This window comes from Chinchilla lanigera, unplaced genomic scaffold (assembly GCF_000276665.1).
Source record: "Chinchilla lanigera isolate Chin_1 unplaced genomic scaffold, ChiLan1.0 scaffold00007, whole genome shotgun sequence".
NCBI lineage: Eukaryota > Metazoa > Chordata > Mammalia > Rodentia > Chinchillidae > Chinchilla > Chinchilla lanigera.
Window position 1 is genome coordinate 38726093 of NW_004955408.1, and position 26378 is coordinate 38752470.

The 26378-nt window shown below is 33.6% G+C and overlaps 1 protein-coding gene across 3 annotated transcripts in view; it reads left to right on the plus strand.

The window, feature by feature from the left end:
* Nucleotides 1-26378, plus strand: part of Dmxl1 (Dmx-like 1) — a 145282-nt gene that overhangs the window by 20604 nt on the left and 98300 nt on the right. For all 3 annotated transcript variants that reach the window (XM_013506996.1, XM_005376544.1, XM_013507007.1), the window contains exons 8-18: nt 300-468; nt 5487-5699; nt 7704-7957; nt 8062-8746; nt 8836-8957; nt 11543-11632; nt 11709-11811; nt 15806-15925; nt 16226-16447; nt 19556-21241; nt 22596-22703. In XM_013506996.1, the coding sequence (XP_013362450.1) occupies nt 300-468; nt 5487-5699; nt 7704-7957; nt 8062-8746; nt 8836-8957; nt 11543-11632; nt 11709-11811; nt 15806-15925; nt 16226-16447; nt 19556-21241; nt 22596-22703 (3772 nt within the window). The remainder of the gene's footprint in view (nt 1-299; nt 469-5486; nt 5700-7703; nt 7958-8061; nt 8747-8835; nt 8958-11542; nt 11633-11708; nt 11812-15805; nt 15926-16225; nt 16448-19555; nt 21242-22595; nt 22704-26378) is intronic.

Below are 26378 nucleotides of genomic sequence, written 5' to 3' on the forward strand. Positions count from 1 at the left end.
TTTGTGTGAAGTTTAAGAGAGGAGCCGGGGGAGCTGGGGATTTAGCTCAGCGGCACAGCGCATGCCTGGCAAGGTCATGAGTTTGATTCCCGGTACCAGAAAAAAAAAAAAAAAAAAAAAAAGAGAGGAGCCGAGACACTTTAAATTCTAACTTTATTCTTCAGAATTTAAATTCCCAATACAAAAGTATTGGAAGTCATTTTTACGTATGTGCAACTAACAGCAGTCATTATGTAGACAACACACATGTGACTTTTAACAGTGTAGGCATTAGTTTTACTTTGTTTTCATCCACACAGGTAAACCTCAGACATTTTCGTAGCGGTCGGAGGAGATCACTGGCACTTGTTGCACATACGGGCTACCTTCCTCATCAGCAGGACCCTCATCACGTTCACAGGAACACTCCACTGCATGCCAATGCACTCTGCCACTTTCACATTGCAGCCAGCATTAACCCAGCCACAGGTAATAAAGGATCCTCAAAACATACTGTTGAAATTGAGTATGTTAATTTTATAACAAATAAGATATACTTTTAGTTTCTGAGTATGTCAAATATTGGAGGTGATTTTGCCAGTTTTTATTGCATCCAATTCACTTGATTCCATTTTTTGTTGTTATGGTTTTGGTTGTTTTTTGCTTTTCAGGGCTATAATTTGGTTTATGCATAAGATATTGATAAGTCATTGAGACTTGCTAGTTTATTTGAAAATTAAAATTTAAGCTATTACCCATTAAGATACTACAGAAGTATCTTATGATTGTTTCATAGTTGTTAATATAATGTCAGGGCTTGACACTTGATCTTTGGAATCATTTTATAAAGAGATAAGAAACACATAAAAGTCGTAACTAGAAGAATTAAGAAACTTTATTTCTGTAATCAGATATTGTAGACATACTGAACATTCTAAATATCTGTGAATTTGATTGAAATCTTTATCACTTTGGTAAATATTTTCTGTGAATATAAAACCCAGAGATCACAACTGAAGCAATGAAAATAGAACCTTGTAATATTTGAGAAAAATTTTAAAAATATTCACACATGATAAGTGCTATGTGTAAAGAAGTGAAAGGAATTAATATGGGCTAGAAGTCAAAGTTCATGCAATGTGTCTGTTGGTAGACACCTGTAGAAAGGCTACCATAGGAGTTAAATCATAAAAGAAAAAAGTCTTCCTCGTTTCCTTTTTATTAGAAGCAAGTGCTAATACGTCCAATCCAAGAGCTTCTGTTTATTCATTCTCTAGTTTACCTCTCTCCTACCTTAATCCTTCTCACTAGAGGATAACCACTGTCAATGAGTTTTTGCTTCCTGTCGAATATTCCTAAGCTTCAGTTAAGCATAATCTATTTCCATACAGCTGGAAATTACCGTATTGCATTCTTCAAAGTAATAGCAGTTAGTCCAGTAGTTACTTGAATAAAATTTTATTCATCAAAGTGAAAAGTGCCCTGCAAAGTTGAAGTATAGAGGTACTTATGGTAAGAGTGAACAGTGTTTTTTATCTTTGTAGCTGTTATTTGGTTGACGACAACCGTAGCTCCATAAGAATTCATGAATCAAAATATGTAATTGGAAAAATACTTAATATCATTATTAAAAATTACATAGCTTGGGAAAGTTCATCACCTTTATCAGAAATATGTCAACAGTGGTTACACTACCTCTAAGATCAGGGGAATAATTCTGAAGGTTCCTGCTGAGTAAGGTCAGTATTGAAATGGAAGTAGCTCATTGTTAGAACAATTGCTGTGCAAATGTGAGGCACTGGGTTCAATGTCCAGCAGCACAAAAAATAAAAATGAAAAATAGAGCACAATATTATGAGACTAAACAAAACTTGAATTCTCACTTCCAAATTAGTGGAAAAGAGTAAGGGTTTACTGAGAAAGGAATCCTAAGTTCCAGTGTGGCTTCTCCTTGAGTAGTTGCCTGTATGGAAAACTATAAACCTCTTCTTTGAAGGATAGGTCACTGAGAAAAATGTGGAGCAAATCAAAACAAAACAATACTAGCATCTAGGGTGGTCTGTATGACGAGTTCCTTCTCCTACATTTGATCTGTTGGAATGATGCTTTTAGATGTCTGTCTGTCTCTGTGTATGTGTGTTTTGTGTGTTTGAGATAGGGTCTCACTGTGCATTTCAGACTGGCCTTGAATTGACTGTGTACTGAAGCAGGACTTGAACTTATGGCAATCCTCCTGCCTCAGCCTTATGAGTGCCAGGATTTCAGGCGAGGGCCACCATACCTGGCTGTAGATGATGTATTTCTTAAACGCAGCTCTTAGATTTGGTTTCACTTGCTTGTCCATCAGTAGGAATAGCCATTGGAGAGGAGCTCATAAGAACATGTTTTTTCAAGTTCTAATTCTTATATCCTTTTCATGAAAATTTCTTTGGACATGTACCATCTCTACACAGGGAATGTACACATTATGTACTACTAACAGGTACAAAAAAAGAAAAATGAAGAAAGGGATCAAGAGATAGGTAAAGAGGGAGGGAAAGAAGGAAAAGGGAATGAAAAGAAATAAGATGTATTATATACATGCACAAACTCGCCACAAGGATTGTACACATTATGAATACTAGCATGTATTTATAAAATTAAAAATAGCATTCTCAAATTCTTTCAGTGAGGTTAGGATACAAAAGAGTTTTTAATGTCTTTTTAGTTAGAATGTTTCTGCCAGAATCCAGAATTATTCTCGCATTGGTATACACTGAACAGCCAGACTTGAGGTCTACTGATGGAATTGCTAATTTCAGACAAGATTGGGCACGTTCAGGGTGGTATGGCTGTAGACAGGAATTGCTGATTTCATTTGGGTTGATTGTAAGTCAAATATGCGTAAATCTTACTCATGGTTTCTTGAGGTATCCTTTCAATCCCTGGCACTGCTTTGTATCTATGCAGGAACAGTAGGATTGGCAGTCTAACTCTTCAAGATTTTTATTAAATGTTGTATCTATACCAGTGTAGGAACTAGAAGTACAGTAACAAAACAGATATCAGCTTGCTGTTGTGAAATATATAATCATATAGCAGATGAACATTCATCAAATAATTGTTCTAAGGAATATACAGGTAAAATATGGCAGCTCTTAGACTGGATATATTAGAACTTGCTTCTAACAGAAGAGATGGGAAAAAAGCAAAAAAGAAAGCTATGTATATACATGATAGGTAAGGTAGCTATACTACTAATTTTTCTTAGTTCACTGAAAAGAAAGGTTTGTGCTAATATTGTTTGGGCAATTAAATGCCTGTGTCTTGTATTCTGGGTAACTAAAGATAACAGTTGTTACCCTCATATTATCTTGTTTTAAAATTTTAATTTTTTCTCTTTAGGAAAAAAAAATAGATTCTTGGCTGGGCATGGTGGTGCACCCTTGTAATCCCAGTATTTAGGAGGCCGAGGCAGGAGGATCACTGCAAGTTCAAGGCCAGCCTGGGCTACTAAGTGATTTCAAGGCCAGCCTGAACTGCATAGCAAGATTCTTTCTCAAAAAGAAAAAGAAAGAGCCATTCTTTTATCTTCTCCTTTAATATTTATCTCACAGTATTCTTTTAATTGGTATCTAACAATAGGTACATTGTATGAACAGATTAACTTATGATATTTGTCTTTTCTTTTAAAGAGTAGGTTTAGTTTGGAGTAATTGTTTATATTCCTTGAATTTATTCCAGCCTTTACACTTTAGTAGATATAAACATAGTTGAAATTCGATTTAATATGATGGAGTTGAATTTTTTAACTTGTAGTAATTAGGGATTATCATTTGTAATAACTGATTAGATATGTACCTCAGTATTCTTAATTTGGCAACTTTATCAAATATAATACTAAGGAACAATTTCATTTTAGCTGTGGCCTGTCTTGATTTCTTACTAAATGCATAAAAAGGGAACCTTAGTTTCATACCTTCTAATGTTAATCTTGATGCTAATAAATATGCAATAACTCATTTTAGATGGATAGATCATTAAAGAAGTGAATATGGCAGTCTGTTAAGTTAAAAAATTGTTGCTGTAGAAAGGTTATATGCTGCTAGTTCCTTTGACTTTAATGATGATGGTATTTTCCACTATATGTTTTTATTTTTATCAAAATTTGTTAAGAAGACCTTCCTTTTAGCATGTCTGAGATTATAGGCATGGTTTTTCTTGAGAATTTTTGCAGAACTAAAGAAAACATGTGCAGTTGTACCTCAGTTCATGGACTTCTTTCCATGGTTCTGGCTGCAAAATTCACTGCATGATTCTGGTTGCACGGTGGCACAAATTTTGTGACCAGAATTGCAGAAAGAATTAACTTTGTGATCTAAGGTACCATTGTATAGTTCAGTTACACTGTATGACCCAGAGTATAAAATTTTATCTCCTCTATAATAAGTAGATTAAATTTAACATTTAAATCTCTTACTGTTAAGAAGAATGCAAGATGGTCATGGTGGCACATGCCTATAATCCTAGCACTCGGAGGCTGGGATAGGAGGATTGCTGTGAGTTCAAAGGAAGCCTGGGCTACAAATTGAGTTCAAGGCCTGCCTGAACTGCATAGCGAAACCCTGTCTAAAAAAGATTAATAATAATAATAATAATAACAGCGACAGTAATGATAATAGTTGCAAGCATCTTATTGGAAATCTTATTTGTAGGTAAAATAAAGTATATATTTTAGAAGTTTAATGATAAATACAATATAAATTTATCCAAACCCATAGAATGTAACTATAAGCTAAACCTTGGACTCTAGGTAGCAGTGATATGAGTGTAGGCTCATCAGTTGTGAGAAGTACATTGCTGATTGTTGTACTTTTTTAAAATCCATTTTTTAAAAGAAAAGGTAAATGCTGGGAATTATCTGTTCATACAGTGTACCTGTTGTTTGACACAATAGAAAATACTGTGTGATAAATAGTAAAGGAGAAGATTAAAATATACCTTTCTCCTGTTCCTTCTATTTGAGGCAAGTTCTAATACATCCAACCTAAGGGCTGCTGTTTATTATGTTTCCATTCCTTAGTATAATTACTTGATTAATGTTTGTTTATCCCCCACCTGAGTACATATTCCACAGGAGCAATCCCGTTGGCACTGTGTGGGTTGGGGCATGACACCGGGGAGGGAGGTGGTGCATGAATGGAACCACAGGTTTGATTGTTGCTTACCTTTCAGTTTTTCTGTACATTTAAATCTACTCTAGGGGCTGGGGATTTAGCTCAGCGGCAAAAGCGCCTGCCTGGCAAGCGCAAGGTCGTGAGTTCGGTTCCCGGTACCAGAGAAAAACCAAAAAAAAAAAATAAAATAAAATAAATCTACTCTAAAAATTAACATTGAAAAACTCAAAATACTTAGTAAAATTATAAAGTAGAAAAATACTTTCTCAGACAAAAGATATATAATAGATAATAATGAAAATAGTATGCTAGAAGGGTAAAAATGTTAATTTTGTGATCTTTTCTTTGTAGATATTCCACTTCTTCCGTCTATTACATCTCTGAGTTTAAGTGAAAATGAAGAAAAGAATGGGCCTTTTGTGGTACATTGGTTAAACAATAAAGAGCTGCATTTTACTTTGTCCATGGAAGTCTTTATACAACAACTTATAAAAAGTTTTGAACAACCATCTTCTGAAGCCAGTGTAGAAGACTCTAATCAGGCAGATGTAAAATCTGATGAAGGTAAACTTTTAAAAATGTGAAAGTTGTGAGGTTTTGTTCAGATATCAGCAGTTTTTATGTTAGAGTAAAGCTGTTTTCAGAAAAGAACTCTAAAATTACAGTGGCATAATGCAAATATGAATTAGCTTATTTAATAATCTGGTATAAATGTTCCTGTTCCAAGTAGATTTCTTCCATGTGGTGATTTTAAAAACTCAGGATTCTCTTTCCTTTTGGGTGTGTAGGCTCTAGGATCTTCTTAAATGACTTTCTGTTGATTAGTGTTTGGGAGCTTGTTAGAAATGTATAATTGCAGGCTCCACACAGATCTGCTCGGTGGGAACCTACAATACAATAGACTTTCTTGGTGAGATATGTATATATATATATGTAGAAGTTGAGAAGCATTGTACCTAAGACCTTAGACTCATCTCACTCAGCCTGCCTTCGGTCTAGAGAGAGAGAGAGGAGGAGAAGGGAGGACTGTTTCTAATCCTTGACTCAGAATTGACTCATCCTCATTGCATTGGCAAGAAATAGTCGGAAAGCCCTATAGCCCTTGTCTAGATAGCCACTATGTGGTAAAGACTTGGAAATACTAAGCTGTGGTGTGTGGTTGAGCATTCCTGTTAAAGTGCGTTGTTCAAAAATGAGTTTGTTTTTTAAAAGTCTTGTTTTAATTAGAAGAGTTTATGTTATCGTTAAATAAGAGCTATATAGACGGGTAGTTTGTGTATGGTTATGTTTGGTGAGTGTTCTTCAATATTCCTTTTTTTTCTGTGCACATATGAACATATGTATACAGAAAAAAGTTTAAAGTTGTAGTATAGATATTCATTTTTATATAAAAGTAATGTCCTACAACTTGTTTAAATCCAACAATGGGGAGTTTTCCGTCTTACTGTCTTTAATATTCCATATCCAAGAGAAACCTTCAACAATTCTTCTACTGATAGACATTTAAGATTATTTAATATAGCCTTTTCATTATACAAGTAGTCGTATAATGACACGTGTTGTCGTTGTCGTGTGATGTTTTCGATACCATAGATACCTAGACATGAACTTAACAGTGAGTATATAGGTTTTAAATATTAATAAAATCTGACAAATTTCCCACCAGTAACTTTTTAAATATTCCTTTTGTATATCCTTTCAACTCTTAAGTCTTTTCCTTGTGTAACCTGGCAGTTGAAAAGGGGAAATCATATCTTGTTTTACTTTGTATTTTCTTGACACAAATTGAATAGAATGAATGAATCATGTTTCATTTCTCTTCTGGCTGGCTTTTTATACTTTTTGACTTATTTTTCTGTTGTTTTTCTTTGTAGATTCGTATGTCTTGACTTGGCTTTTTAATCTGATAATCAGTCAAAACTTGTTTTAAGTGTCTTTTTTTAAGAAGGCTCTATATTCCTGAACAAGAGTTGACAGAAACGTATAAGGGCTAATTGGGTTTTTTTTTAAAGAAGTGTCATAATACATTTTTACCTGGATTAGTAGATTGATATCAAATTTTGTGTATATATGTGTTTACTGTTTTACTTCTTGAGATGAGGTCTTACGGTATACGTCAAGTGGGTTCTGAATTTGCTATGTAGCTCTTAGTTACACGGGTTTGGAAGCCAGTTTACCTATGTTGCAGTTTAGTATTAGTCCTACCAATAATACATTGACTAGTCCTATAGACTTGCTGATTACTGAACTAAACTCCCAATAATCTTACATTCCTGGGGTGAAGTTGTTTTTAGAAGGCAGCCTATTTCTTGCTAACAAGAAAACTACATTTTTCTTTTTTTTTTTTCTTGTTTTTTGTTTTTTGAGACAGGATCTCACTGTGTAGCCCAAGCTGGCCTGGAACTCACAGCAATCCTTCTATCTTAACCTTCTGAGTGCTGGGATTATAGGCAAGCACCACTATTGCCAGCCTGTATTTTTCATGTTGAGTGCATTTACAAAGCCGTTTATTATTTGTGGTAATACCTTGATTGTATTTACTTGGTTTATGAATTCTTTTCCTAATAGAAATGGATGATGGTGTTGATGATCTGAAAGTAAATCATGAAAAGAAGGACTTAGGTGGAGATAAAATAGTACCAAACTCAAGTTTTGCACCATTACCATCAGCCGCCATTGATCACCAAATTGAAGTGCTTCTGTCTGAATGGAGTAAAAATGCAGATATGCTTTTCAGTATTCATCCCATGGATGGGTCTTTACTAGTGTGGCATGTAGACTGGCTGGATGAGTACCAGCCTGGTATGTTTCGTCAAGTGCAGGTACTATTGTTATGATTTCTGGAGTTACTTCCTATCTGGGTTCTGTTTTGTAGTATCTCTTTGTATCATTTTGTATGTTCTAATACTTGCTCTCTTAATTTTAGGTGTCCTTTGTTTCCAGAATTCCTGTAGCCTTCCCTACAGGTGATGCAAACTCCCTCTGTAAAAGCATTGTGATGTATGCCTGTACCAAGAACGTTGACTTGGCTCTCCAGCAAGGGAAACAAAAACCTTCTGGCCTCACTCGTTCTACATCAATGCTTATCTCCTCTGGTCACAGTAAATCATCTAATAGTTTAAAATTAAGTATTTTTACTCCTAATGTTATGATGATTTCAAAGCATGCTGATGGTTCTCTGAATCAGTGGCTGGTCAGTTTTGCTGAGGAATCTGCTTTTTCTACAGTTCTTAGTATTTCTCACAAATCTAGGTATTGTGGTCATCGTTTTCATCTTAACGATTTAGCTTGCCACTCAGTATTACCATTATTACTGACAACATCACACCATAACGCATTAAGGACACCAGATGTTGACAACCAAAAGAAGCCTCATGATACCATAAATATTGAAGAATGTTCTCTGACACAACAAAATAAAAGCACCATTGATGTGGCATTTCAAGATCCCAATGCCGTTTATAGTGAGCTTATTCTTTGGAGAGTTGACCCAGTTGGGCCCTTGTCTTTTTCCGGAGGAGTGTCTGAGCTTGCCCGGATTAATTCTCTTCACGTTTCTGCATTTTCCAATGTGGCATGGCTCCCTACTCTTATACCCAGTTACTGTCTAGGTAAGCGTTCTGATTTTTACTTTAGTAATTTCAGTTTCTGACATTATTACTACAGGGTCATATTTTAAATGTTTGTAAATACATTATAGGTGCATACTGCAACTCTCCTAGTGCGTGCTTTGTAGCTAGTGATGGACAATATCTGAGGTTATATGAAGCAGTTATTGATGCCAAGAAACTTTTATATGAGCTTTCAAATCCTGAAATTTCTGTAAGTACTGGCTTTTAAAATGGTTAAAGTATTTAATAGATATTTTTAGATGTAGTACTTAATCTGCTTACTTGTCATATTCTAGAATCATGATATTATAATTTGTAATAAACATGTGTATCTTATTTTTTCATATTTGTATTTTACCTTTACAGTGATTTTAAGCTAAAGAAACCATTCCACTTATTCAAAAAGTAAAGCATAGGAAGGGGACAGGGCTCATGGTAGAGCATGTTCTTAGCATGTGTGAGGCCCTGGTTTCAGTCCCTAGTATCAAACAAAAAGTCTGCTCTTTTATGTGTTCCTATGATACTTCTTGGCTCAAAAACAAATAAGGACTGCTGCTAGTGTAGTGTGGCTATACTCTCTTTTTTCTAGATATACGGGGTTGGAGTAACAGGAGCAGAGTATGAATCTTAAACCTAAAAAGAAAAGTCCTCAACCAGTGTGTACAGGCAGAGTTGCTGTCAGTACTGTTGCAAAGGCTTTGCTTTCCAAGGAACATACTTCTTCCAGAGCCTCATAGAAGCCTACCCTGTACACTGTCTCAGCACTCCCTGCAAACAAGTGTTTCTACAGTTTTGGCTTTTATGTGTATTCCGAGGCAGCCCTCGGCTCTGTTTGAGCGTCCTGCTTAGGAGATTCAGCTATCTTCTCAGTTATCAATTAACATTTTTATTAATTCTCAGATTAAAGTGTTGCACAGAATCAGTAGTTGCTTTAATCCTATTTTTTCTCTCAGTTATTCTTAATGTGTGATTTTGTGGAACACAAAGTTTTCCAAAACACACATAAAGTTTTGCAGTAGAAGTACACATTTTTATGTGTACTTCTTTTTAGCAGGCATTATTATAATTGTTAGAAATTTAGATATGAACAAAAGACAGAAATTTACACCATAGACCTTTTAGTCTATTGATGGGAGATGAGGGGAGAAAACAGTTAAAAATATTAAGAAATGCTGTGGAGAGAAGCAGTGTTACAAAAGAAGTAGGGAGTGCCACGTAAGCTACAGTCATGGAGAACATTACAGAAAACTGCATTTGAGTAAACACTGGAAGGAGGTGAGAGATTTAGGAAGGTAAGGGAAGAGTGGTCCAGGAAAAGGGATGACTGGGTGTTTTTGGTGTGATTTTTTTTTGTTGTTTTTCGGGGGCTTTTGTTTTTTGTCTTTTTAAAACAGGGTTTCCCTATGCAGTTCAGATTGGCCTTGAACTCATTTTATAGCCAAGGCTGGCCTCAAACTCACAACAATTCTCTTGCCTCAGCCTCTGGAGTGCTGGTATTCCATGTGTGCGCCACCAAACCTGGCTAGGGATAGCCATTTAAAGACTTTGAAATCCCTGTATGTTGACTGCATAAAGGAACACAAAGAAACCATTACAGATCCCTGTATTAAGTTTGGCTTTTACTCTGAATAATGTGGGAACCATTAAAGAAAATGATAGTATGGTATAATTTGACTGAATTCTGTTTTTACTGGGTCACTCTGGAGGCTACATAGATGAGAAATGGAAAGTGGAACCAGAGAGACCAACATAAGAGGCCATCATAATAGTCTAGGAGAGAGACAAAGGTACTTAGAATGGTAGCAAGTGGTAGTAAGAGATGATAAGAATTGGCCAAATTCTCGACGTATTTTGAACACTGAATAGTTATGCTTGGGCTGGATATGGAGTATGTATGAGAAAAAAGGGGATTGCTCTTAAGGATTATGGCTGAGTATTACATAAAGTAGAATTGCCAAGACTGAAATGAAGAAGACTGTAAGACTAGTAGGTTTTGAGGACTAGGTGGACTCAAGAGGCTGTTTGGACAGGGTAATTTTGAGATGCCTGTTTAACATCCAAGACACCCAGTAAGTTTGTCTCTAGAGTTTAGGAGTTGTGGCCTGAAGATATAAAATAGGCAGTTGTTAACAGATAAATTTAAAGTTTGAAGATGAGATTGTGGAGAGAGGGACTGTAATTAGAAAACAGAAATGTTAAGAAGTTTGAATGCTGGAGCATTGAACTGTTAAAAATAATGTGAATGCAGTATATAATAGAAGCCAAAGGAAGAAAGTATTTTAAGGAGGAAGCAATCACCAGGTTCATATACTACTGATAGAGCAAGTCTGATGAAGATTGAGAAGTGACCATTAACTATAACAGTACAAACTTGACTAGATCACTTAGGCCATGAGTGATTCAAGAAATCAGCACATACAGTTTATCAACTCATTTCTTTAGCTGCATCTTTCCTATTTCAAAATTAATGCGTAAAATTCACTGCTTCTTAAAGAATACCGAGGAGATTTAACTCAGTCTTTCACATTCATGGATGATAGTAAGTATTTTTCCCTCCAATAGCTGCTGAGTATTACTTTTCTTTTTCTCTGTACCAACTGAGCTATAACTCTTACTCATTTTTATGTAATTTCCATTGAATTAAAATACTGGAATGTTTATAGTTGAAAAGGGGTGTATTCAGCCCCTTCCTTCAACTTAATTGTTTATCTGTTATGCCTGAAATTTCATGTTACTTGGTCTTAATTACTGTGCATTCAGTTGCTTAGTAAAAGAAATATCAATTTTTTAAAACAGAAATATGTTGGTGAAGTGTTTAACATCGTCAGTCAACAGTCAACAGCAAGACCAGGATGTATTATCGCATTAGATTCCATTACTAAACTTGTAAGTATCTGTCTGTTACTTAGCATTAGGTAAATAATGCACATGTCAACTTATGTTGGTATTTATTTACATTCAGCATGGCAGAAAAACTCAGCTGCTTCATGTTTTTCAAGAAGACTTCATTTTGAATAACCTTGAAAAGAAGAGTCTGAGGAAAGACCATATTTTATCCAATGCAGGTAAAGAATTTTTTATGTAATGAGAACTATAATGTAGAATATGTTAGGAAATTAATAAAAATGAACCAGTAACTTTCACATTGTCTAACTTAAAATTGTTCATATGGATTTGTGATGTTATTTATCATAAATATTGGTGTTTTTCTTTACTTATTTTGAGACAGGATGTTGCTGTTTTGTACGGGCTGGCCTCTTACCCCTGGGCTCAAGTGATTCTCCTGTCTCAGCTTCCCAAGTAGCTGGCACTATAAGCATGTGCCACCTCTTGCAGCTGATCTGCTGCTGCTTCTTTTTTTTTATTTCTGGAGATTGAACTCAGAGCCTTAGTATGCTAGGCATACTCTTTACCACTGAACTATATCTGCATCCCTATATTTTTATTACTTGCAAGGAAAAAGACAAAAAATACTGAAGAGTTTCCTCAGTTACATGTTTTTGAAAAACAACAGAAATGTTTTATCATCAGTGTGTAAACACTGTTTTCATGGGTGGGTTCCTACCTTGTTGATTTGGATAACGTGGACCCTTGGCCATTTAAAAACTCATTTCAAGAAATAGCTTAAAATACCAAGTTATAAAGCCCTTAATTTATAAACCAAAAAGCTTAAAGCTTTTATAATAAAAGTTTAAATTTTTTATTGAGCTCTACTACTCAACTTTAACTGTTAATTTGTATGAAATAAAGTAGAATTAAAATCTCTTGGTTATCATTCTCAAACCAAACTCAGAACTAACTTTCCTGAAAACTAAAATACTATAAAGCAGCTATGCAGTATGTCAGTTACCAAGTCTCAGATAATATTATCTACATCTTATTTTGTTCCAGCTTTGTTCTTTTCTTGTAAATTTTTTTTTTTTTTTACCTTTTCAAATTTTCTTCCCTTTTGAGTATTCTTTAGAGTTTTTTACTTTTATGTTGAGAATCCAATTTCTTATCATTGCTTTCACTTAGCCTTCTGTCACTTTCTCTGGGATTTCATAAATTGTGCATATATATTTCATTCATGTGCTTTTTGTAATTCTGACTACAATAGAACTATGCTAAAAATGGATAATAAAGATGTCAGCTATAGTATAGAGGATTACTTACATAAGTAAAAATGTTTTTTTGCATTGAAATATTAAATATTAATGTTAATTCAAATTTTAAATTAAAAATTTTAGAGAAAATCTTTTTGCTTTTGGTTGTGTCTTGGTTACTTTTCTCTCATTACTGACACAAAATATCTGACACCCAGAATTAACAAAGGAAAGGTTTATTTAGCTCACAGTTTGTGGAGGTTTCAGTCCATACTCGGCTGGCTCCAAGGCAGAGTGGCACATGGCAGAGGGCAACAGTTCATGGTGGCAGAACACAGCAAAAACATAAGAGCAAAAAGGGAGGAGTGGCAGCAAGCAGCCTCTTTCGCTCCCTTACATTGTATGCAAACTATCTGCCCCAGGGCTGGTGTAGCACTCACACCCATAATCCCAACATTGGACCATGAATCAAGTATAAACTGTAGAAGCCTACCCTGTGATTGCATTAGGCTTTTGGGGGACATCCAGACACAAACCATAACAGGTTGAATATTTCTGAGTTCATCTTTCTAATATTTCCTTTTCTAGGATTGTTTTTAAAATTTTTTTCTTTTTAATAATTTTCTAATTTTTCGTAAAATATTGAGAAAATTCCAAATGACTTTTGCTCAGAAACTATTAAGTTTCCCAGAAAAAAAAAAACAAGGAGTTATGTAATTACCTTGTTTGGCTCTATGGTGAGGAAGAAAAGTATATTTCAGATATTATTATTAATGGGACCATTGTTGTTATTAGTCAAATGATCAGAAATAGGACTGATTTGCCCTTTTTTCTTTTACTGTAATTCCTTGTCCTTTCCTTCCTCTTAATTCTTATAATTTAAATGCGTGATTCATTAAGGCCATATTATCAAAGTTATTTTTTCATTTATTGTTATCATCTTTTAAGAGAAAAAAATAATAAAAACAATGATACGAAATTTCAAAACACAATAATAGGAGATTAACAATGGTTAATATATTGCATATTGTTATCTCCAAAGTAGGTGCTCACATTACAAGATAGAGGCATGAAAAATTAAACAATATAAGCACAAGTGGTTCTTTTTAATGAATTAATAGAAATTAGTCGTATAATTGTCTTAGTAATCTTGTATATATATATCTGTATATATATTTTGTTTGTTTGTTTGTTTTCCCTTCCTTTTTTCTCCTTTTCCCCATCCCAGTTGTTCTTTCCTTTTGAGCAGTTTGTTTCCCTTTCACAATATCTGTTGTACCATTTGGATTTTATTTACTCTTTTGGTTTCTTACACTAGGAAGCAATACAATGTTTACACGTAGGAGTCTTATTTATTTCACTTATGAATATGGTCTCGAGTTGCATCCATTTACCTATAAAAGCCTTGAGTTTATCCTTTTTTGTAGCTGAGTAGTACTCCATTGTATAAAAATGCCACAACTTTTTTATCCATTCTTCGGTTGAGCAATGCCCACTTTTGGGTTGTTTCCAAGATTTAGCTATTACAAATTGTTCTGCTAAAAACATGGGTGCACAGATATCACTGTGATATGATGGTTTTAATTCTTCTGGGAAAATACCCAGAAAGGGAATAGCTAGGTTGAATGGGACCTCTAATCCTAGTTTTTTGTGGAATCTTCACACTGATTTCCATAGTAGTTGTACCAGTCTACACTACTACCAACAGTGGAGAAGGGTTCCTTTTTCCCCTGCAACCCCACCAGTTTTTGTTATTGGTTGATTTCTTGATGGGGTGACATTGGTTGATTCTTTCTGGGGTGACATGGAATCTCAGTGTTGTTTTTATTTGCATTTCTTGAATGACCAATGATGTTGAATAGCTTTTCATATATTTATTTGCCATGTAATTGAATATTTGTTGTATTTCTTCATCTGAGAAGAGCATATTCATCTTAGATGCCCATTTTTGTATTGGGTCTTTGCATTTTGGGGGCTGATTTTTTTTTAGTTCTTTATATATTCTAGATAGAAGTCCTTTGTCTGAGGAACAGTTGGCTAAAAATTTTTTCCCACTCTGTGGATTTTCTTTTCACTCTTTTGGTGATTTCTTTTGATGTGCAAAAACTTTTCATAGGATGAGATCCCAGTCATTGATTCTTTCAAGTTATAGTTATCTTTCTCATGTTCCTTTGAAAATATTTTTCCTGTGCAAATTTAAAACAGGAAAACTTTCCTTCAAAAAAAGCCCTAATAATAGTTGCTTTCTGCTTTTTATGTAATCTGTGATTTATATATTTTAATGTAATGTCTATTTACATTTTATATATCGTACATTTGTACATAATTTTTATACATAATTTATAATTTATACATAATTTGGTATAATGAAGAATAGTTTATAATGAAAATTTGGATGGCAATCTTTTGTAAAAAGGCAGTAATAAACCAGTGATTTTTAGATTCATTTACTTGTTTTTAGCATCTTGGGTGCTCTTTAAGCCATGTAGTGTGGACTAAGACAAATTTTCTTGACTAATATGTTGGATTATGAAGAATTACATTTTGGTCATTATATCATGTATAGGTCATTTCATTTAGAACTTAGTTTGAAAGATTTTGGCAACATGATAGTTATCATTATTGACTTGAAGTATATATCACATAGTTTCTGTTCAGAAATTTCCCACTAAAGATGGATGATCTGTTCTACATAACCAGTTTGATTATGATGACTGTAATTTATGACTTCTTCAATTTGTCAGTTCAAGAATAAAATCTAAGCATGGGTTGCATATCATTGTTAAAATTTTAAGTTATAAATTTATGTGCTAAAAAAGTTGAGTACATACTATAACAGCACTTTGCATTTGGAACCCTAGATAAAAACTTTAAATACTCCTTCTTTTAAAAGTTCAGTTATTTAACTTGGTATATTTAGTAAGTTGTTGTACTTATCCATGTTAACAATCAAAAATATCACTAATATCAACAGGTAGCTCACTTAATGGATTTTCAGAAAAGTTCTACTTAGTTGTAATAGAGTGCACTCAGGACAATCGTTCACTGTTACACATGTGGAATTTACATTTAAAATCAATTCCTGTATCACTGGGTGAGTTGTCATCTTATTATTATTTTGTTTTATTTATTTATTTTTTGTAATTTTTAAGTAGGCCTAATATCAACAAGTATATAGGATTGCAGAATTCAGGGCATATTCTTAAAGCTGTTCTTATATAGTGGTAATAATTATTTTATTCAGTTAATGCAAAATGATTCATTTTCTTGCTTTAAAGAATATTACTACATTGCCATTGCATCTTTTATAAGGTAGTTTTGGATTTCTAAAATGTAGTAGTTGTAATATTTATAGAGTCACTTCTTAGTTTTTGATTTTCTTAATGTTTTCTAGATGAAAAAATGGATCCCAAAATATCTGAAGCAGCTGGACAACCAGAAGAACATTATTCTTCTTCTCCAGAGAAGATTCTGTCTCCTTTTTCACAGAAGTATCAGGCTTGCAGAGCCAATCTTCAGAGTACCAGCAAATTGTGTCTGTTTTCAGAAATGGTATATAGCCAAGAGCTGCATTTGCCAGAAGGAGTTGAGATAATAAGTGTTAAGCCATCAGCAGGTTTGTAAATTTTACGGAAAGAGAATTTTAACCTATCAGTGCTTACTAGATATTTTAAAAATAGGTGTTAGAACTACCTATAAATTTATATAGAAGCAGAAATGGAAATAATTATATTGAATTATCCCAAATTGAAGACTTAAATTTCTGATTTATGCTTTCAGGTTACTCTGATATTTCTGGGTCAGCTCTAGTCTTAATACTTTGTTTTTAGTATATGTGCTGCCCAATTTGTAATTGCTAAATTGTGGAAGCAACCCAAATGTCCATCCACCGAGGATTGGATGAGAAAATTGTGGTACTTTTATATAATGGAAATTTCTCAGCTGTAAAGAAAGATAAATTCGAGGCTTTTATAGGTAAATGGTCACAACTAGAGACCATACTCATAAGTGAAATACATTAAACATACATGTGCAAGCACCGCATTGTTTCACTAGTATAAAACCTGAAAGAGTTAATTTAAACTAGGAGGTGTGATAGACATTGTGAAATGATAGGAAAGCACTCAAGGGTAAAGGGCAATTGGGATGCGGGAAAAGAGAAGGGAAAAAAAGAGAAATTTTTTATGTATGTATATACAGGATAGTTAACATGGTTGTTCTACTGTCTTCTATTTCTTTGCTGAAAGAAACTGTCAGTGAGTCCTTGGTTGATCAGTATTGCAATTCTCTATCTGTTTTCATGAGAAACCACTTTGAAGATATCAATATGTAATACAACAAGCATTGTTAATTTCCTACCACTTTGTTTGTAACTCCGTATTGTCTATACTGTTCTTTTGCTATTTTGTAAAATGTTGTCTGTCTGTTAATGTTTTCCTACTTTTATTTTTAAAATTAAAAAAAAAAAAAGTATAGTGCTGCCAAGGCAAGCACTATATTCTTAATACTAATTGCTTAAGAAAAAGTTCTGGGAAAAGGAAAAGTTTCTAGAGTAGAAATTGTAGCTAGGTTGAACCTTATTTGGCAACTTTGATAACAGTGGTAGTGTTGCCTGGAACCATACTAAAAAAGAATAAATGTGTGGTTCCTGCTCTATATTTATCATCCTTATTTTCAGGCAAGTTTTCAGAATGTGATTTCCAGATCAGTAATGTCAATGTCCCATAAACTCTCTTGAAATAAAAACTCTTGGTTATACCCCAGTTACTGATTCACTGACCCTGGAATAGTAATCTGCTCTCATAAGCCTTCCAGGTGATTCTCCTCTGCATACCAGGAATACCAAGACAGAAATTTTTTTGTATCTGTTCATAAATTGCTCAGTCCTTTCATTGTAATTGTCAAAGTGTGGCTTTTTGTTGTAAGTCCAGAGTAGAGGGCAGCACTCGCTTTGTTTGTTTGTTTGTTTGTTTGTTTGTTTATTTGAGACAGGACGTAGATATGTAGTCCAAGCTGTCCTTGAACTCACTGTGTAGCCCAGGATGGCCTTGAACTTTGGGCAATCCTCCCTGACCTTCCTGAGTACTGGGATTACAGGCATGAGCCTGGCAACGGTGCTACATTCTAACAAGTATTCCAAGTGACTCTCATGTGCATGAAAGATCAAGAACTACTATTCTAGGGTATTGAGAATACCAGTACATCTATCTTGTTATCACTCACTCTTTCATTTTCATGATCAAAAGTGGTTTTTTTTTATTACTTGTCATTTATTTTGATTAGTTACTTTGCTTTTCAGTTTCCTGTGTTGTTATCAAGTACTTACTTTTCAGAATTGTGAGGTTTATAGGAGTTGGGGGTATTAATCCTGTTCTAATGTTTATATTCTGCCTCTTTGTATAGTTTAATTTTTAAACTTCCAGTGTCAGGAAAATTAAAGTTTGCAAAAGAATGAGTTTTACATTGACAGAATTTGAAGAGCTGTTATTATTAGCCAGAACAGTACAGTCTTCATTACTGAACTCAAAATAATACAGCAAGTACAGAAAAATCAAAGACATTTATCAAGATAACTCTTACTATTTAACTTTGGCCTAAGTTCTTTGAAAGAAGTCCTAAGTGAAGAGAAATTTGTTTGACAAAAAGTATAGCATATGGTGAAAGATGTTTTTCTATTTCTTTTTTATTTTTTAGGGAACATTGTTAGAATGGGTAAGAGCTTTATTCTGTTGAGTTTAATCCTGACAGATGTGGGATGTATCACTTTTATCATTTTGTAATATTGCTGTATTCCTTGAATGCTGTAAAAAAGAAACGTATAATAATTACAGTGAAATTTACTTTTAAAATGTGATAAAATGTCCTATATAATATGTTCATTTTGTAATTAATAGTTTATATATAATCATTTAGGCAGCAGCCAACAAACTATAGATCACCCACTAGTTGTAAATGTTTGAATGGAACACAGTCTTACTTCTTTGTTTACTATTGTATATAGGTGCTTTTGTTCTGTAGAGTTGAGTAGTTGCAACAGAGACCCTATAGTTGGTAAAGCCTAAAATAGTCTATTACTATTTGGCCCTTTAAGTTTGGTGATCCCTGATTTAGAAAACTAATATTACATGATTATTTAAATGTGAGCAAATGTTAAGTTCCACTTAGGAATATTCTTAGCGTCAGTTATATTAACAATACCTCAATCATGAAGCACCCTGTACAGTGACTATTTAAAAATTAGGAAAGTGTGGGCCATTCACATTTTATTGAAAACTGTGAAAAAGAAGCCACAGCATATTGACTAATTATTTAAAATGTATTGATACCTTTAAAACTAGATTTATAATGTATAAAATTAGCAGAATTGTGATATGAATACTGGCTTCAGAAACAGGATAAGAATTCAGGTTTTCATTCTGCCTAAGTGTAGTTGTTTGATTTAGGTACAAGGTACATAATGGTCAAGGGTCTTTATCTATAAAATTCAGGAATTGAAGTAAATTTTGTGAGCATCCTTTCAGCTAGGTTTTTGATACTTTCTTTTTATATACCTTTTTGGTATCATTAAGAGCCTTTTATAGTTCTTGTTGATCCTTCAGCTAAATACAGATTGTCGTATTCTTACCAGAAGTTAATACAAAAGGACTAAAATCTTTAATACATTAATAAAAAACAAGTAATTAAGCAAACTCGACATTTTGTGAATGGATTATTTTCCTTTTAGGACATCTGAGTTCTTCTTCCATATATCCTGTGTGCAGTGCTCCTTATTTATTGGCAACTTCATGCTCTGATGAAAAAGTAAGATTTTGGAGATGCAGAGTAACAGGTGGAGAATCTACCACATCACAGAGTGCAAAAATGGATCTTGCATACATTTGGGAAGAATGGCCATTGCTTATTGAAGATGGACTCCAGAGCAATAGTAGTATAACCATACCTGGTAGGCCAGTAGAAGTTAGTTGTGCACATACAAATCGTTTAGCTGTAGCTTATAAGCAGACTGCATTTAGTAGTAGATCTTCTCAGGACTTTGTGATGCATGTAAGTATTTTTGAATGTGAGTCTACAGGAGGTTCATGTTGGGTTCTTGAGCAAACAATTCATTTAGATGAGTTAAGCACAGTTTTGGATTCTGGCATTAGTATTGATAGCAATTTAGTGGCCTATAATAAACAAGAGGCATATCTGTTTAACAAAGAAAGTATTACATCCAACACAAAACATTTAGTTCACTTAGACTGGATGTCTAGAGAAGATGGGTCTCATATTCTGACAGTAGGAATTGGGTCAAAACTTTTTATGTATGGACCACTGTCTGGCAAGGTACAAGAAGACACTACTAAGGAAAGCCTGGCATTTCCTCTCTGGGACAGTACTAAAGTTGTGCCTCATTCTAAGTTTGTGTTATTACGAAGTGTGGACTTGGTTTCTTCTGTCGAAGGCTCTCCACCTTTTCCTGTTTCTTTATCATGGGTCCGGGATGGCATCCTTGTGGTAGGAATGGATTGTGAAATGCATGTGTATTCCCAATGGCAGCCACCTTCAAAACAGGAACTTGTTACAACAGATTCATACAATGGAAGCACTCCTTCTATACTAAGTTTAATAAAACAGAGTAACTCATCAAGTTCTGGGTTACATCCTCCAAAAAAAACTCTGACTCGATCCATGACTAGTCTTGCACAGAAAATCTGTGGAAAGAAAACTGCATTTGATCCTTTGGTGGATATGAAAGATTCAGGTCTTTTTGAAGCAGCTCATGTACTTTCCCCAACTTTACCTCAGTACCATCCCTTGCAGCTTTTGGAACTCATGGATCTTGGCAAAGTTCGGAGAGCAAAGGCCATCTTGTCACATCTTGTCAAGTGCATTGCTGGGGAAATTGTGGCTTTGAACGATGCTGAATCCAATCATGAACGCCGCCTGAGGTCTCTCACCATCAGTGCTAGTGGAAGCACTACCAGGGATCCCCAGGCATTCAACAAAGCTGAAAATACAGATTACACAGAAATAGATTCCGTTCCTCCACTTCCTTTATATGCCTTACTTGCAGCAGATGATGATAGCTATTACTCATCTTTGGAGAAATCCAGTAATGACAGTTCTCTAAATAAATCAAACCTATTGTCAAAAGAGAGTTATGATGAGCTTTTTCAGACTTCAACTCTGATCCCTGATGTTGAAGTATTAGAGACAGATGAAGAAAATACAAAGCCTAAAGTTATTGATCTTTCACAGTACAGTCCAACTTACTTTGGACCTGAACATGCTCAAGTTCTTTCTGGTCACTTACTTCATTCTAGTTTACCAGGGCTCAGTCGGATGGAACAGATGTCTTTGATGGCGTTGGCAGATACAATTGCAACTACGAGCACTGATATTGGAGAAAGCAGAGACAGAAGCCAAGGTAAGACTGAACTCCGTACAGGATTGAGGTAAAAACTGATAATAGTTTTACTTATTTTTATAGAAAAGATTTAATTTAATTTTTCATAAAAAGGGTGCTATGAAATTTTGAAAACTCACTGCTACCTTCACAGCAGGTTTAACTCCAATAGTAGTGTATATCCCATAAATCATAGTACTGTGAGAAACTGCACATACTCATTATGCCAGACATTTGTACTGTGTTTTATTAAATATTTAGGCAGCAGAAAATAAGATAGTTTCTTGTTTTTCTCATGCTGTAATAATGTGCTATTAAAGTTATGTTTTAAAAATACTGTTTTTAAAAAATTTATTGGTATATACTCCTATGTTGAATAAGAAATACAAGCATTAGCACAATAATATTAGATCTTTTCCTCACCTAGAGAGCATTATTTTGCAGTCTCCTGAGTTGTGAACAAATTTGAATGGGGAATTCTCGTTAAACTTCAAATAATGACACAACCCTATTATGAATATGAAGTGAAAAATTTACTTACACAGTGCCAGTGCATTCTTTCCAGGGACAAAGCTGGCAACAGTAATACAGTTTGTTTTTTTTTTTGTGTGTGTGTGTGTGTGTGTATATACACTAAACTTTTTCCTTTGGATGTGTTAATTGAATGTTAATTGAATGTTAATTGAATGAACATTCAGTTAGCACATCCAAAGGAAAAAGATAATTATACTAAAATAATCCTAATTGTGTATCCATAGTAGAATGCATCCTATGAACTAAGGAAAATGAGTAAATTTGAGATAAAAGTATATTAAGAAAAAGTTGACAATTTTCTTAGTAAATACTGACGATTACTAATAGATAATTAATTTTTGATAAGAATGTGTTATAGATTTTTGTTTTTAATTGTTTGAAGTGAAAAATAAGGCCCTGTTTACTGTATAACATTTTCTCCCAATGTTAGCAGCAAATTATTGTGGTGGACATACGATTTGAATCTGTATATATTATGAATCAACTATAAAATATGCCACAAAAAGGACTAAGTATTTAAAAATTCAGTTAAATTTTAGATAAGGTTCGGATCAGATGCTTTTTTACTTTTCCAATTAAAGTACTTATATTACTTTTTTCTGTAATGTAACAATGCATAGAAAAAATACTAGAAACTATTTTAGAATGTTAAAACTATTTTGCATTTTTTTTTGGTTAGTTTAAGAATGTTTTGTTCCTATATTTGATACTGTGACATATGTTAATTGTTAGAACTTTGTTGTGTTATATTTAGAAAATGGTATTTTACAAATAAAAAAATCTTTATTTAGAAAGTGGTGTTTTACAAATTATAAGAATACTTTTTTGCCTTTGGTTTTAGGTGGGGAAACTCTTGATGAATGTGGGTTAAAATTTCTTCTGGCTGTTCGACTGCATACCTTCCTTACAACTTCCCTTCCTGGCTATAGAGCTCAACTGCTTCACCAAGGTAATTTTGATAGTAATCTGTCTAGGGAAGTAAACTTAATTTTTGCACACCCATGATAGTGATGATGAATTTGAAACATTTATAGTTTCCTTTATTTTTAAAATATTTATTTCTTCTTAATCTTCTTTGACATTGGAATTTTAAATGACAGATGAAAAGAGTTAGTGAAGAAATAGATATTTGGCAGTTAGGTATTCTTTTAAGCATGATATATTAGTAGTAAATTAGTATTGTTTCTAATTTCTTCTTTAGGTAGTTTTTGATATTTATCTAAATTCAGGTCTCCTCCACAAAATTAATACTTTTGTAAAAAAATACATATTCAAATTTAAATATTTTTTTTAAAACCCACAAATTTAAATATTTTAAAATAAAAATTCATCTATCCCTCCAACTGATAAAATTAGTGTGAAGGTAAGATATTAGTTTAATAAAATTAGTGTATTTAAGATATTCTTACATACTGTTAGAACTCACAGTTAAAAACAACAGAAATCTCATTTAAATTAACTTAAAACATATTTACGGCTCTAATCCCCAGGAACTTGAAAAGAGAGAGAACTGGTTTCCAGTGTTACTGTATCTCTAAGTTTAGACACTGCTTTTGGGATTGCAGGTTGACCCATACTCATTGGTCTCTGTGTCTTTTTCTCTCTTTTCTTCCTCTTACTGCTTCCTTTCTTCTCTATTTTGCACTTAGTTTTTGAAAAGTAAAATTTAAAAGTCAAAATGAAATTCTTTTAAAATCCTTATTGCAAATTAACAATTTTGTATACTTATGAGGTGTACAAAATGATATTTAAAAATATGTATACAAGGTAGAATGGTTAATTCAAGCCAGTTAGCATATCCATCACCCTCCATATTTATTTTTTTGATGAAAACATTTGAAATTTACTCTCTTGCTATCGTTTGGCCGTATCTCCCCTCCTCCCTGACTCCCCCAACCTCTGTTAACTGCCATTCTATTCTCTGCTCCTGTGAGTTCTGATGTCTTAGATCCCACATAAAAGTGAAATCATGCAGCATTTTGTCTTTCTGTTTGATCTAATGTCCTCTAGATTCATCCACGTTATTACACATCATAAAATTTCCTTTTTTAAAAATGCTGATCAGTATTTCATTGTTATATATACATTTTCTTTATCCTATTCATCCATTGATACAGGTTGATTCCATAACTGAGTTATTGTGAATAATGCTGCATTGAACATAGGAGTGCTGATATCTTTTCAACATACTGCCTTGAATCTTATATGTTAATTCTGTCTGTACAGTTTTCCTTTGTGCCTGAAATAATTTATATTCTCAGCAATACTGTACATTTTTCTTTTCTCCATGTGTTTACTAACACTTGGTATTTTTTGTATTTTGGTAATAGCCATTCTAACATGTACAAGGTGATTTCTCATTATGGTTTTACTTTGCATCTCCTTGATTTAGTGATGTTCAACTTTTTTTTAATCTATCTATTGGCCAGTCATATTATCTTTCTTTAGATAAATGTCTGTGCAGGTCATTTGTTGATTTTAAATTGAGGTTTGTTTTTTTTTTTCCTTTTGTATTTTAGCTATTAACCCTCATGAGATGTATAAATGGCAGATATTTTCTTCTAATCTGTTGATTGTCACTGCACTGTTTTTTATGTCTTTTGGTATGTAGAAGCTCTTAAGTTTCAATATATTCCCATTTGTCTGATTTTTGTTTTAATTGCCTGTGGTTTTGGAGCCATATTCAGATCATTGTCACAGAGTTTTTTACCTGTATTTTCTTCTAGCAGTTGTATGGTTTTAGATCTTTTTTTTTTTTTTTTTTTTTTTGGTTTTTCTCCGGTACTGGGAACCGAACTCATGACCTTGCGCTTGCAAGGCAGGCGCTTTGCCACTGAGCTAAATCCCCAGCCTCTGGTTTTAGATCTTATGTCTAAGTCTTTAATCCATTTTACATAGCTAGGAATTTTCCTCTTGGTGAATTAATCCCTTTAATCATTATGTGATGCCTTCCTTTATCCCTGATAACTTTTCTTGCTTTCAAGTCATCTTCATCTGGTACTCTATTATTGTTAATATGATATATTTTCTCTTTATTTTTAGTCTGTATGTGTCCTTACATTTAAAGTAGGTTTCTAATAGACAGCAACGTACAACTGGGTGTGGTTTTTGTCCCATTTTGACAAGCTCAGTTTTTTAATTGATGTATTTAGACTTCAGCTATTTAAAGTGAATACTCACACAGAATCTGCTATATTCCTTGCAGTTTTGTTGGCTCATTGTTGCATCACTCTTTCTTCTTCATTGTTTAATTCAAGCATCATATTATGTGTAGTTTGGGGCTGTAGTGTGGCCTTTTAATGCAGTACATGTGTGCAATCTTTAGTGATCAGATCAGGGTAATTGGCATATTTATCAGCCTAGGACTAAGTAATTTCTTTGTTTTTGTGTTAACTGCCCCAATTCAAAATCTTCTCTATGAGCTACTTTGGAATATTCTATTTATGGTCATCAGTCTTTGTTCCTACTTTTGTCTTATCTTATGAGTATGTTTATTTTGTTTTGTGGTACTGAGGATTGAACTCAGGGACAATGTACCACTAAGCTGTATCCCAGCTCTTTTTATCTTTCGATTTTGACATATGGTCTTTCTAAGTTGCACAGGTTGGCCTTGAACTTGTGATCCTCCTATTTCTCCCTCCAGAGCAGTTAGGATTACAGGTGTCTACCTGTAATGCGTGGCTTACCATTATAGTTTTAATGAGCATTATTTATATGATTTCATTTTTCCCCTTTATCACTTATCTTTTTTTGTTACTTTTGCTAGTATTGATCTGAAGTTTTCATTGTACATTTATGCTTTAAAGTAAGACTTCCATATAACTTTCAAGTCCACTTTTAGTAACACTGTACTTTTTAACATTGTACTTTCTCACAGGGAGTGTAAGTACCTTATAATAACAAAATAATCTTCACTTCTTTGTCTTATCTATGGTATCATTGCTACCACTAATTTCACTTTTATCTATGCATACATAGGGATACATGTGTATATATGTATATTATACACATAAGCAATGCATAATCAAATTATTCTTTACTGATTTAACATGTAAAAGTTTAACAATATTTTGGGCAAACTTACGTGTTAGATCAAATTAAAATTTAAAAACATGAAAATATTTTGTTCGCTTATTCCTCCTTCAGTGCTGTATTTTCTTTATGTAAAACAAAATTTCTATGTCCTTTTCCATCTGAAGAGAATATTTAAAGAACGTTTTGCAGAGCAGATTTATTAGCAGTGATTTCCCCAGTTCATGTTTGAGAAAGATTTTACTCTTCCTTCAACTTTGAAGAATCATTTTGGTGAATATAGAATTCTAGTTGGTGGGGGTTTCCTCTCAACACTTTAAATATTTCACTCTGCTCTCTTAAGAAGTTTGTATTGTTTTCAATGAGAAATCTACTGTTAATTGGATAAGGGTATTTTTCTTGTTGTGTTTGCTTGTTTTTAGTTCTGGCTAAAAGTTTTCTGTATGTTCTTGCTTTTTGTAATTTGAATGTGACATATATTGGTGTGTTTGTTGGTGGCGGGCAGTTAATTTATCTTGTTCAGCATTCTTAGAGTTTTCTTGTTTTGTGATTAACTTGAAAATGTTCTGAACCATTGTTACTTGAAATTTTT